Below are 14,388 nucleotides of genomic sequence, written 5' to 3' on the forward strand. Positions count from 1 at the left end.
TGTCTCCTCTTTAGTCAGTTCCATGCTGCAGATGCTTCTTTATTCTGCTGTCAGCTCCATCTCAGTATGCCTTGCTTCTGGCCATGACCTGGAACACTTGAGCTACCTTACTTCTCAGTATGATGCTGTTGCTTCCACATGAGTGTCAGCAGAGAGGTAAATGTGAAGAACTAATTGCTCTTTACTGCCTTGTTTCTCATACCAACACACATTGTACAACTATCCAGTTTTATGGAAGAGTGGAGAATATAAGCAAAGTACATCAGCTTAGTACTTTATATGACTCTAACCATATCCAAAAGAAAAGTACCAAATACTCTTCACAGAGAGTCTTCTCAAAGACACCCCAAGTTCTAGCCTCTGCTCAGCCCCATTCTTCTGGCCACACTGAGTCTCTATCCTCCCATCTCTGCTCATGGGTTGGTCTGGCCCAAGATTCACCTTCTTGCCTACACTCAGGGCAGTTTATGCAGGTGTATTCCTTGAAATCTGAACTATTCAATATAGAATAGCAGAGTCTTCAGCAGACTAGTACAGAGTGGACTTTGGCACTCAAAATCTGGATCGATTCCAAGTTTCCCTGCAAGTAAAAAGTGTAATATGACTCCTCTTTGTTCCTGATTCTCTATTTAACTATAATACATACACATACATACATAACCACACACACATATTCTTAGAGACAATAAAATCTAGATCTGCTTTAAAGAATAAAAGAATTTTCCTAAATGCCCCGTAATGTACATAGTATCTCCAGGGCAAGATAGAGGTGGCAATTAACAAAATCACATAAATCCATGGAATTTCTCCTTTGTTCTTACTTTCAGCCTTAGCATACAGAGCCCAAGAAATTGGCCCAATTACAAAACCACCTACGCCATGGTTACCATTCCGAGCCCTAAGAGTTCTGAAACTTGGAAATGAAAGATTTTAGTTTTGATTTATCTTTACATTTCAAGCCATGTAAAGAACTCTTGCACGAGGCCTTCTCTTGTGTATACATGTATGTATATGAGATGATTTATGATGTCTCTCAAGAAGCTGGGAGACTATCTTACCTATGGCACCAAGATATCTACATTTTGTCTTTGGTAAAGCTGTTCCCATAACTGAAGAAAACAAATTCACTCTCCCGGACCCTCTTTAGCATTACTTGTTCCCTCTCCCAACCAGAACTGTTGCTTGGACAAACCTATTTAGCCTACCAAGGAAAGGATGGAAGGCCTGGAACCTCATCTTACTCATCTCTTGCGTAAATAGTATTGAGTCTAGTAAACAGTGGACACTCAACAGATGTTAAATTGCATGCAATGAACCAATTTAAGTAGTACAAAATGGTATAATCCTCAAGAAGAGTATAAGCAAGAGACTTCCAATTTTGTAATGTGGAGAGAAGACCCTACTTGAGAAAAAAGATGGAAAGTTCTGCACCTGTAAATAAAAAGATACTTGAGTGTGATGCTTACCAGTAATTAAGTGATACAAACAGAAGCATCAGAAGAGTACTCTTCTCAGGGTTTTACCCAGGGCAAGTTTCACATCCTTATTCCTCAAACTGTAGATCAAAGGGTTAAGCATGGGAACCACGTTGGTATAAAAGACTGAGGCAAATTTACTCTGGTCCATTGATCCAGGAAAAGAGGTTGTTAAATAGGTGAATGCCCCTGACCCAAAAAACAAAGCAACAGCAATTATGTGGGAACCACAGGTGCTAAAGGCTTTGGACCTGCCCTCAGCAGAAGGAATATGGAGGATATTAGAGAGAATCAAGGCATAAGAGATGAAGATGCTGATACTTGATATTGAAATGACAATTCCCACAACAATAAAAAACACCAGCTGATTGACATGGGTGCTGGTGCAGGAGAGCTGCAAGAGAGGGAGAACTTCACACAGATAATGGTGGATGATGTTGGAATTACAGAAGGTCAGTCTCAGCATGCTTCCAGTGTGGGCTATAGCTCCAGCAAACCCTATCACATATGAACCAAACATCAACAGGGAACAGAACTGAGTGGACATGGTGACCGCGTACATCAGAGGTTTGCAGATAGCCACATAGCGATCATAAGCCATTGATACCAACACATAGCATTCAGAATTGACAAAGAAACAAAAGAAAAATAGTTGAGTCATGCACCCCACATAAGAGATGATATTTTCTGACACAAAATCATTCAGCATTTTGGGGGTAAATACACAGGCATAACAGAGATCTATAAAAGACAAGTTGAAGAGGAAGAAGTACATTGGAGTGTGAAGGCTAGAATTCAGCCCAATTAAGGTGATCAGGCCCAAGTTGCCCACCACAGTAAGCACATAGATCCCTAAGAGCAGGAGGAAGAGGGGTAGCTGAAGCTGTGGTTGTTCAGATAATGCCATTAGGATAAACTCAGTCACTGAGGAGCTGTTTCTCAGAGTCATTCTCTTCCAGGGCGCTGTCTGTGGAAACAAGTGATAAAATATATAGATTGATGATAGGCACAAGCATGACTGATGGAAGAAGGCTCCAGCAGATGAGCCCGTGCACGAATGTCCTACCTTTTTACTCTCTTTTCTCATCTATGCCCCCTCCCCCAGTCAAGGTGTTGACAATGTGCCTGTGACTATATCTCAGCAACCCTGGGCGAGAGTATGTTCTTGGGCACAAGAATTCTGTCCCTTCTTGAGAGGTGAGGAGGTGATATACCTGCACTGATTGTCCAAGGACTATCAGAGGGACATCCCAAGAGCCAGGAGTACAACCTGAGCCCACAGCCTCAGGCTCTGAGAGACAGGAGCTCTCATGTCCCCCCATTGTTTCCACCCATTCTCTGCCTCCCTCTCCCACTCTGGAGAGAAAGCCACGAGTGTCCCCAACTGTATACACCCTACCTTCTTCCTCTAAGTCCCTCACTCCATCTCACATTAAAGTCAGTGTTGAGAACAGGGAAGTAATCAACATATTCTAGATGTCTTGGTTGTGAGTTTAAAAGAAAGCTACCAGGAAAGATGGGATTCAGACATTACCTTCCTTCTCCCTGGCCCCACTCAGTGCTGGTTCTTATGCAATCTTTTTTCCTTTAGCCCAAAGGAGAAAATGGTGTTCATGCATAAAGCAGGCAGCCTTTAGTGTTAACTCTTTGGTTCCCTCAGTGCTGAGAATCAGACCTTTTACCAACCCCAGTCATCAAGGTGCTCTGCGAATAGACCAAGATTTCTGTTTGTGGACTTTCCCAGATGGTCTATGCCAACTTCAGGAGAAAAAAAAAAAAATAGCAGCTCTCATTTTTACCAGAACCCCAGCTGGCATATCACAGAGAAGTTTATGCTACTTGATGATCTCAGGGGTCTGCTTTGACACAATTTCCCTTGGGAATTTCTCAGAGACTTGTTTCTATAAAGAAGGAATTGCACTGTCTTTGTTTACAGCCTGGATTACCTAGCATCTTGGGACTCAGGTGTTCTATTCAAACTTCCCTATTACTCCAGGGATTTCATGCCATTCACTGCTGAGTGTGGGGGCTCATTTTTCTTCTCCATTAACTCTTGGCACTTAAGCTTGACTAAAGGAAAATGGCCTAAAGCTTATTTTAGCCACCATTTCCAAATATTCAAAAGGAGTTTTGCTAATAGGACCAAAAACAATTTAGATCAGAGTTTTAGATGCTACAGAGAGCACCTCAGACAAAATGTTTCTAACAGCCTGAGCTGCTCGGAACAGTGGAGACACCACACTACCACCACCACAAACACCACCTACCCTCCGCTCTATTAAGGGCCACAGACAGGCCTTTGCTATATATAAGGAGATTAAAATATAACAACACATATGCAAGGAAGCATACCTACACCTGCATAAAGTTACTCTATAGATGTGTGCAGTCCAAGATGTAACAGGAGATGTACCTAAATGTTTTAATCCTGTCATTCTCCAGATGACAAAGCTGCTCTCCATATGATCTGCTACATGAATATTCTAAGAAACATTCAAAGGCATGTAAGCAACTGCATTTGTAAGTTAACTGAAGCTGCCTAAAATAATCCCAGTTTTCCTGGAATAGTTCTGATTTACATCTATTATCCTTGTATAATTATTAGTAGCACACTCTCTCACTCTCAGAAGTGTCTGAATTTGGATATGTGGTCACCCTACTAAAAAGAGCATAAGCAGCTATTCCGGTCCTCTGGCCCCTACTTCTAGACCCACTGACCTCCATCCCCATTCTGACTAAGGGAGTATCTCTCTGTCCTTCACCCACCTTGCCCTCAAAGTTCTCCTTAACTGAAGCTACTCCTCCTGACCAACCAATATTATATCTTCAGTAGATTTATGTTCAGAAATGGGAAGGGCACTTGCTGCAAGCTTTCTGATTTATACCTAGCCAAAAACTCTGAAGCAAAGAAATACAAACCCTAGCTACCTGCCTAAAATAGGTGGAAGGGAAATAGAAGGAGAAGAATTATGTAGGTACAAGGATTAAACAATGGTACAATTTTACATTGTAACCATTCATATAGTGGTACAACATTGTTGAATATCATTGTTTATGGTACAATAAATTGATTATTACAAATTTGGACATATACATGTATTTTGACCTATCAATTCTACTCCTAGGTGCATACCCCATAAAAATAAGTACACATGCTATCTGAAGACATGTCAAGAAGTTTCATAGCACCATTATACATAATAACCAAGAACCAAAAATGACCCATATGTCAATCAACTATAGACTGGATAATAAATTGATATTAATAAAATAGAATTCCATATAGCCATGAAAGTTAATAGCATAGATAAAGATCACAAACCTATTATGAAGCAAAAGAAGCCAAGCACAAAACAGTACATACTTTATAATTCCATTAATATGGATTTCAAGAATAAGGAAACTAATCTGTGGTGTTAGAAGTCAGCAGTTCTTCATACTTGGTCTTGCAGAGGCTAGTGACTGGAAAGGGATACGAAGGATGCTTCAGGGTTGTTGACAATGTTCTGTTTCTGATAGGAGTGCTGGTTACCTGGATGTGTTCAGTTTGCAAAAATTCATCAAGCTATATCCTTATGTTACACTTAAATGTTAACTTAAAACATAAATCAAGAACAAAAACAATATTTTAGTAAGTCATCCTGACAAACTACTTCAACACTAAAATTACTAAGAATCTCTGAGCCATAATTCCTTAATTTGTAAAGTGGGAATTTACTGACCTAACAACTCAGTGTGGTAGCACATGCAAAAAACAAAACCAAAAACGTCATTTTTATTTTTCATTCATCTTGTGTCTCTTAACATAAAACTCCCTTTATTTCTTATATAAAAGGAGAATGTCAAGTGATAAAAGAATTAATGGCATATGGAGCAACTACAGAGTGCCTGGCATTATGCAATTATGTTGGATATTTCCTAATGTAATATTATATTTATAACAACCATACAATGCGCATGTGTATGGAAGATTGTTTTGTTTTTTCCAAAGATGGCCATACAAGTGCGTGCACGCACACACACACACACACACACACACACACGCACAGTTTGCATCCCACGTGTTCTTGGTACAATAGGATTGACACTCCTCAAAGAGATGGGATCTATGTTCCCTACCCTTGCATCTAGGTGAGGACTTGGGATTTCTTCAAACAAAAGAGCATGGCAGAAGGGATGCTTTGTGACTTCCAAGGTTCAGCCCTAAAAGGGTACCTCCCTCCCTGTCCCCGTTCCCCCCTTTCCACTCTGATTTCTCTTTTATCATCCTCTAGCCTTCAGGATAGTCATATTGGAACCCCCTGGCCTTGTCTCAAGATATACTACAGGACAGCAAGTTTATGGTTATTTACAAAATATTAAGGGGGTGCAGAAGCCCTCTAGGACCTGTATGTTAGTTGATAGACATCAGGGGAAAATACTCAAGGGAAGTGGCCCAGGGAATTTTTAGTACAGGTTTGAATTACTTAGTCCAGTTCCCCCTTACTACTCAGAAAATCTCCTTTTGGTTCCATATTAGATGTTTTTAGGTTTATTTTTATGAAGAAAATTGGTATTTCTTTTTTGTACACATAATTTCATATCCACTGCATTTTCCCCTCTTGAATAACAGTTTAGCAGATATGTGGCAATGGTCTAGCAATGAAAGACTGAAAATTATCTCTGTTCATTAGAGTAGAAATCAACTTACTCATTTATCTATCATCCAGTAAGTATTAAGGCCAGCTATTTCCAGTACTATTGCAAACTTTATACTCAGACAAATCTCCCCTGATAAAACAAAGCTAAGAATTCTGGGGAAAATATAAAAATCATTTATCTGTTAATGTTTGAGGTGGCAGAAACTAAGTGAATTCCTGTGGGAGCGAAAGATAAAGTAATAATTCAGAGGGGTACATAGGCACTGGACCTGGAGTTTGCCCTTACGGAACTAGTAGATTCCAGAGTTGGGTTTTAATTGAGTGGCCTATGCAGGGCATAAGAGATAAATCCTGGAATAAGTCCTTTCATGACTAAACCTTAGAAGCCTGCTAGTTTGTAATCATTATTAACTTGTAATACTGTATCTCCAAAAGGAAACATCTTCCATGGCTAAATTAGAGAAATAAAAAAAAAACACAGGAAAAAGGCAAAGATATGTGTCTAACTTGGCCTTGGCACTGGGAAGAGCCAGGAAGACATAAAATATCCCCTGAGAACTTCTAACAACCTCTGCATTTCAGGCAAAAAAAACAAAAACAAAAAACCCCCATCATATTACAAATATAAACAAACAAACAAAGTCCTCTCTGGAAAATACAAGTTAGCTCCAGATATCAAAGAATTTCCCCAGATAACTATCTGGGGATCATGAGCTCTTAATGAAAAGCACTAAACAAACACTAAATAAGCCACCAGGAATGAAAATCACCATTAATGATAAACCACAAGCTACAGGACAAGACCTGCAAAATTATTAGGTTTATCAGGGACAGCATACAAAATAATTTATTTAATGTGTTCAAAAAAAAAAAAAAAAGAAAAAGTGTAATGAAGGCCCCATCAAAATTGACAGGGCAGATTTTTAAAAGAATCAAATAGAGCTTTTAGAAATGAAAACATGATAGTTGAAATGAGGAACTTTATGAATGTGTTAGACAACCTATTAGACACAGGTGAAGAGATAATAGGTAAACTGGAGGATACATCTAAAGAAATTATCCAGAAGTCAGCATCAGCCATGGGGAAAAAAACTGTGAATTAGATATAACTTAAGAAATGTAGAAATAGAGGAGGTCCAATAGATAGAGTATTTGCCTCATTCTACGGCCTGTGTTTTGCTCTAAGAATAAAGCAACAATCAAAAACAGACACAATTCCTGCCCTTTCAAATATATGATCTAGATATATACCTAGATACATAGAATAAACAGATACTTATACGTAACTAACTAGAAATATTGACTGTCCAGCATCAGTACTCCTTTTATTTTGGGGATCTGCCCCTATGTGAGCCTTGTTTCGAACCAGACCCAGCGTCCTTCTGTGAAACTTCCCCAAAGAACATAAGATTGAATTCACCCGGTTGTTTCCATGCAGGACTCTAAGTCTGGGGCGAGTGACAAAAAGAAACAGGAACAATTTATATTTCATTTTGGCAAAGACAAAAACAAAAAAACTACCAGCTGATAACGTGTTTGGTATTGGCAGTGCCAATAGAAGCAACCAGTGCAGCCTAACCGGATGGTTCTGTGGTGTAACTTGGCAGTGATTCCACCACCTGGCTTCCCCCTAGATCCTGCCTGGCTCCAAAAGCTGGTTCCCCTAGCCTGCTCTAAGAGTCTGTTAATTACCCCCAATTTCTTGCCAATTAATTCCATCTTTTGCCAAATTTAACCAGAATCAACTTTTGCTGTTTGCAGTCAATAACCCTTGCTGGCATAATAGGGACTGGACATTCAGGGGGCTGTAGACAGGGAGTGGAGATGGGGAAATTGTTGAGGCTATGGGACAAATTTCTCTTCTCCCCAAGATGAAGGCAGACACAACTACCAAAATCACCTTCTTTCTCTCAAAGTTTTGCTCTATTTTGAATGATTTTTCTCCTTTCATGGAAATGTTTGGATATCATTTGAGGATAAATGAATAAACATTTCCAGTTCTACAGATTATTCTTCATACTTCTACACAAAGTTTTTAAAACTTTCAATTCTTCAATGATTCCTCTTTTTTAATAAGCTTCATTACACTGTTTAGTAGAATGAATAATAAACTTCTTTGCTGGCTAAAAAGAAAGGTATTCAGTGAATTATCTGGCCAGCTTTTTTAATGCAATGTGGGCCATAGCAAATAATAATAATAATAATAATAATAGTAATAATAATAATAAAAGGAATTATATTTAACATCTAAGGAAGCTTATGACACAATAATTATTTTTATTAATGATTAAATAGCTAGTGTTTGTTTAAATTGGACAGTGTTATGATAGGGTTCTGTTTTTCATGGACTCTATATTCACTTTATTGCTTTTGATATTTCATATGAAATCAATACCTGTAATAGCTTTTTGCACACTTTTTAAAACTTGGGAAATGATTTTCCCCTTAAAAAATCATTATAGAGTATTCTAGAAAGTATATCTTTGGGTTTTTTAACAGGTTATTTTGTGCTAGATCTTTATTCAGAAACATTCTCCAATTATTACATTGTTACTATGGAAATATACAATCTGTTTTATGATATGGTTTTAGAAATGCATGGCTATTAGGCTTAAGTATAAGTAGAAGGTTACCAGCAGAGAAAATCAGGAGGACATTCTGAGCAAAAGGAATCACAAAAAGAAATTAAAAGGCCATCAGAGGGGAAAAAAAGTACTACAAATTTGGAGAATGGTAAATGATATTGAGACTTGAATTATTGTATATATAGCAGGGAGGGATGGGAGATAGTCGGGAAGGGTTCATGGTAATAATAAATCATCAGTCTCTTCCACTTCTGATTCCAGAATCAATTGAGAAATTAGACACAGAAGTCAGAAAAAAAAATCCAGCTTTATTGCTGATAAAGTTGAAAGACCCAGCTTGAATGTACAGTAGGACCTTGAAATTCCCTATGGCACTTCACAGACTAAATTAATTAATACAGGTCTAAACCAAGCTGGACAACAGTTGGTATTCTCTTATAAAAGAGAAAGGTAACAGATGGAAGAAATGAATGGGAATCCTGAAAATGTGCCTGTCCTAACCAGAAATGGGGCTAGGGGCCATACAAAGGGGGCTTGGCCACACTGAGCCACTTAAGTTCATTCTCCCAATTTCTCATCAATCCTATAAACAATCCCTTTCCTTTAGGTTAAAGTGGGGAGGATAAAGGGGAAGAGATAGGGTTGCTTCTTTATTTACCTGCCTGGGATGTAGAGACTTCTTCCCTAGGGAAAGGGAATTAAAGCATAAATGAGGCTAGAATGTCTAGACTTGCCTTTGACTTTTGATAAAAAGATGAAGAAGAAGGATGGAGACCAGGAAAACTGAACTAAGGTAGTGGGAGGAATATGCAGAGTTGACACTAAGAATAAATCAAAGACAAAGCTACTCTTAGAATTTAGAAGAGGAATTTAGGATCATCAGATGAACACATCACTGTTAAAAAAACTCTTTGGGAGAAGGAAACAATGTCTTTCTGTGCAGCAAACAGAAACATTTTGCCTCATTCCACTGATCTTTTAGCTTTAAATACAATGAATATAGTCATTGAAAATAATGATTTTGATGAAAATTTAATCACATGGAAAGCTGTTTACAATATGTTACAGAATGAAAAATGAAGTCACAAAGTTGTACTTACTATGATCACATCTGTGTGTGTGTGTGTGTGTGTATATACATATATATATAAAATATGTGTGTATGTGTGTGTATATATAGTTTGTGCAAAATGGTCTAAGCCATTAAAACCACACACACACACACACACACAAATATTCTGAAAGAATATATACTAAAATTTTAAGAGTAGTTTTCTCTAGGTAGTAGAATCATGGATTTTTTTTTAATCTTTTGCTTATCTCTACTTTTACATATCCCTATAGTACTTGAGTATCACTTTTGCAAATTTAAGAAAAATTATTTTTAAAATTAAATTACAGGGGCGCCTGGGTGGCACAGAGGTTAAGCGTCTGCCTTCAGCTCAGGGCGTGATCCCGGCGTTGTGGGATCGAGCCCCACATCAGGCTCCTCCGCTATGAGCCTGCTTCTTCCTCTCCCACTCCCCCTGCTGTGTTCCCTCTCTCGCTGGCTGTCTCTCTCTCTGTCGAATAAATAAATAAAAAATCTTAAAAAAAAAAAAAAACAGAACTTTGCAGGGGCATCTGGGTGGCTCTGTTGGTGAGGCAATCAACTTTTGTTTCAACTCAGTTTGTGATCTCAGGGTCATGAGATCAAGCCCTGCGTGTGGGGCTCTGTGCTCAATATAGGGTTTGCTTGGAATTCTCTCTTCCTCTCCCTCTGCCCCTCCCACTTGTGCATTCTCTCCCTCTTTCTGTCTCTCTCAAATAAATAATAAATCTTTTAAAAAAAAACACTGCACAATTTAATATTTTAAAGTCTCACTAAGAATTTGTTCAACACTTATTTAGCACTTTCTATATCTGCCAGGCATAAAATTCTCTGCATATGTTAGATCACCAGGTTGAGGTTTGGTATATAACCTCAAATAAGCATTTTCTAAATTTATCACTGCATAGTCCATGTTACAGTAGTTCAGCAGGTCCCACACATATTTATATTACTGACCCTATTAGTTCAATCCAATAAATAAGGAGAAAAATCTTTAGGGTATTTCTCTTGACATATCTTTTCAGCAAATTTTTCTAAATAGGAGTGAATGTATGAACTTACCCAGCTCAAAGGCAGCAGAAACTTGGACATTACACAAGATGAATATATGTGCTATGTCTTACACACACAGACGGAACGTCTGGAAGGCAGAAAGTGTTAAGAGTATGGGCTCTAGAGTCAGACAGTCTAAATTCAGTTCTTTACTCCACCACTTAGTATCTAATACAATCTTAAGCAAGTTCCTTAACTTGTAGAGAAGATTAAATGAGAACTTGTATGTGAAGTCCAAAGGACATGAAGTTTCCACAATGTCATTATTGGGGCTCGAAAAACATGAGTCTCTTGAGTGTGAAACTCTTGTCCACCTTCATTCTCAAGTCATACAAGTCTGGAAAGTTAGGATAAAGGGGGAAGGGTAGTCACTGCAAGCAAGATACAATGTGAAGGAAGGAAGCAGATGGGACAAGGAGTCCTATCTTTAAGGAAGCTAGACTGAATGGCATCAAAATCAGATTGTGTGGACAAGAGTCTCAGGACTTTTTTCCCTTCTCAGTCCAGGCCCCACTTCTTCCTTTCATCGGGTCTCACCAATCACTGAAGGGGACCTGAGGATATTGTCATGTGAGTTGATAAAAAGTAGTGAGAAGGGGACCACAGATGACACTCAAGGCTAATGGACTTTGGGACACAGAGCATTGGCTCATTCACAGAGACCAGGCCTACCAATTGTATACAGACAGGTATCCTCAAGGGAAAAACATATGAATGAATATTTTATAAGCATGAATATTCTCATTAAATATCTACTTGCAGAATTATACTAAATACAGCTCATTCCACCTACCATTCATATTTTGGTTTAAACACCATTTGTCTCTAAATAGAACCAATGCTGGGGCAGGGAAGGTACAAAATCAGCCTGAAACATATGCTTTGCTCTAAAGAAACAAAGTACCCAAAATCTAATAGAGGCATATCAAAAGAACATAGGAACTAGTATGAAAAGTCTCCCACTGGATTAATCTGAGCATCAAAGTAAGCAATGACAATTATGAATCATAACCCAGTGGATAAAATTGGAATGCATGAGTCCACTATAATATGAATGAATAAACAGATGAATGAGTGCATGGATAAATAAATACACAAGGAAAGGTTCTTCCTGACAAAGTGCCAACTAACAATAATGAAGGGTACATGGAGTTAGAAAATCTCCACTTTTCAACCATCAGAGTAATATTGATTCAGGCAAGAATTATCAATGGATGCTAAAACTGGTGTGTGAAAAGTTGAAAAGGAATAAGACATTTCACAGTCTCAAAGTATCTCTTCGGAACTTTAATTACAAAAGGGAAAGTAGTAATTTTCCTCGGTAAAACTGCTAGGAACTTGCAAAGTTCCAAAAACTGTATTGTCAAATGTCCCCAGAAGTCAGTCTGACCAGATATAGAATGTATTCATTTGTGACGGTAAAGAAGAAGGAAAGCAGTACTGTGCCCTGAAAACTCAACAAGGAAGGATCAGACTATGTCTTGGTGACTTTTTTCTAATTTATCTTTTGAACACAGTCTTTCAGGCTTAGTCTATTATTTGGGGAAAATGGGAGATTCGTACGTGAATGATTCATTTTTTTTTCATTGTACAAATTTTTCTTTGGTGTGTTGTCTCTGGGATATGAGTGAAAACGGAGAGTTCAGAGTGAATGCACAATTGTTGGTGTTTTATAAAATTGCTTTCAGAGCCAGTGTTCAGTTGGATAGTGATTTAGAGTTTGCTTAGGTTAACCATTTTATACAACACTACTCTTGACCATAAAAAGGAGTGGAAAGTTGGGATTTACAAATCTAGGGTAGGGTCTGGTTCTGCTGCAGCTACTAGATGTAGAGGATGTATCAAATGGACGCCAGGGACCCTGCTCACACAAAACTTACAGTCTGATTTGTAGTGTAAGTGTATACAGAAAAGTAAATGAGCAGTGGCCCTATATTTTGACCAACACTTAATAAGTTAAGTGCAGGGTGCTATGAGAATACAGAGCACAGACATTGAAAGAGACAGAGAGGTGGAAGAAAGATATTCCAGAAAGATACCTCACAATAGATTATCTCAAAGGGAAAGCTCCAGAGTATCTTCCCTTCCTTGGACCAAAAAGATTACCAGAGTTATGATGAAGCCAAGAAAAAAACATTGAAGAAACAAAGGGATGGAGTGGAGCAGAATTTGCTACCCCAAAATGTGTCTCTTTGGCATAAGGATTATCTTACTCTGATTATTTTTAAGAAAACAAAGGCATAGAAGAAGCTCTGGAAACTGGGCAAATGTTGCCTCTTTGTGAGGAAGATTTATATTTATAAGGGAAATCTCCATTTGTAAGGCTGTCTCCCCTCTGTACCAAGAAGAGGGTGATGACTAAATCCGCAGAAACTGTTATCAGTGGAGAAGGTAGCAGCTTACATCTCCATAACAACAATACCTACATTTACTGTGCTTTGCCTGATAACCTTCCAGCCTCCCCCAACATCTTCTGTCTTTAGCTGGAGATGGTATTTAAGGTGGTGACTTAGGCCATTTTTCCTGAGTTATCTTCCATGTATATAGGAGGTATACATGTTATTAAAGTTTGTTTTTTCTCCTGTTAATCAGTCTTTTATCACAGGGGAGTCTCAGCCAACAATCTAGAAGGAGGATAGAGGGAAAATTATTTCCCTCCCCTACAGGGAATATGTAAGAAAGAAAAAGAAGACAGTAGAAAACATTCTCAATTTTGCTCCTGCTTTTCTCTTCTTTATCCATTCAAATGACGCAAGTAGTTTATGAGGTAAGAAGGAATAAAAGATATAAAAGAAGACAATAAGACAAACACCACCACTATCAAAATTAAAGGTAATCAGTTATGATGAGTGACACCCTTATTAGTACAGAATCTGGCTGAGAGTAGACCATCTGAGAATGTTTATACTACTAGTGAGAGTGTAAATTTAGATAGACTTTAAAGAAGGAATTTTGGAATAATATTTAATACTTACGTCATTCAGTAATTCCCTGTCTAAAAATGTATCCTAATTAGGGGAAAACTCAAAGAGTTATTAAATAAGTCTCTTAAGCATTGTTTATAATTTGGGAAAACAAAAATAACATACAGTAGTAGAAAATTTTTAATGAGTTATAATACATCCATATACTAGAATTTTATGCAATCATAAAAATCAAGTTGGGGGGCGCCTGGGTGGTTCAGTCAGTTACATGTCTGCCTTCCGCTCAGGTCATGATCCCAGGGTCCTGGGATCGAGCCCCATGTCGGGCTCCCTGCTGTGTGGGGAGTCTGATTCTCCCTCTCCCTCTGTCTGCCACTCCCCTCTCTCTCTCTCTCTGTGTCAAATAAATAAATCTTTTTTAAAAAATCAAGTTGGAAGCAAGAGATCAGAAAAAACAAATTCCGTGAGCTGTGTCTTGGGATACACACTTACGTAACTAGAGCCAACACTCCCTTGTTTTCAGAGTGTGCCTTTCTCTCTGCCTCTTTTTGGCTACCCACAACCCTTCATATACATTTTTCCTGCTTTTTTATTCATTTATTTATCCAATAACAACCGTTC

At 38.3% G+C, this 14,388-nt stretch overlaps 1 protein-coding gene across 1 annotated transcript; it reads right to left on the minus strand.

Annotated features, from left to right (window-relative positions):
* Positions 1 to 1,494: 1,494 nt before the first annotated feature.
* Positions 1,495 to 2,424, minus strand: LOC113259752 (olfactory receptor 8B4). The gene has a single exon (XM_026505246.3). It carries the CDS (start codon positions 2,422 to 2,424, stop codon positions 1,495 to 1,497), a length of 930 nt encoding a protein of 309 aa, XP_026361031.3.
* Positions 2,425 to 14,388: the final 11,964 nt, after the last annotated feature.

This window comes from Ursus arctos, unplaced genomic scaffold, assembly GCF_023065955.2.
Source record: "Ursus arctos isolate Adak ecotype North America unplaced genomic scaffold, UrsArc2.0 scaffold_22, whole genome shotgun sequence".
Lineage (NCBI taxonomy): Eukaryota > Metazoa > Chordata > Mammalia > Carnivora > Ursidae > Ursus > Ursus arctos.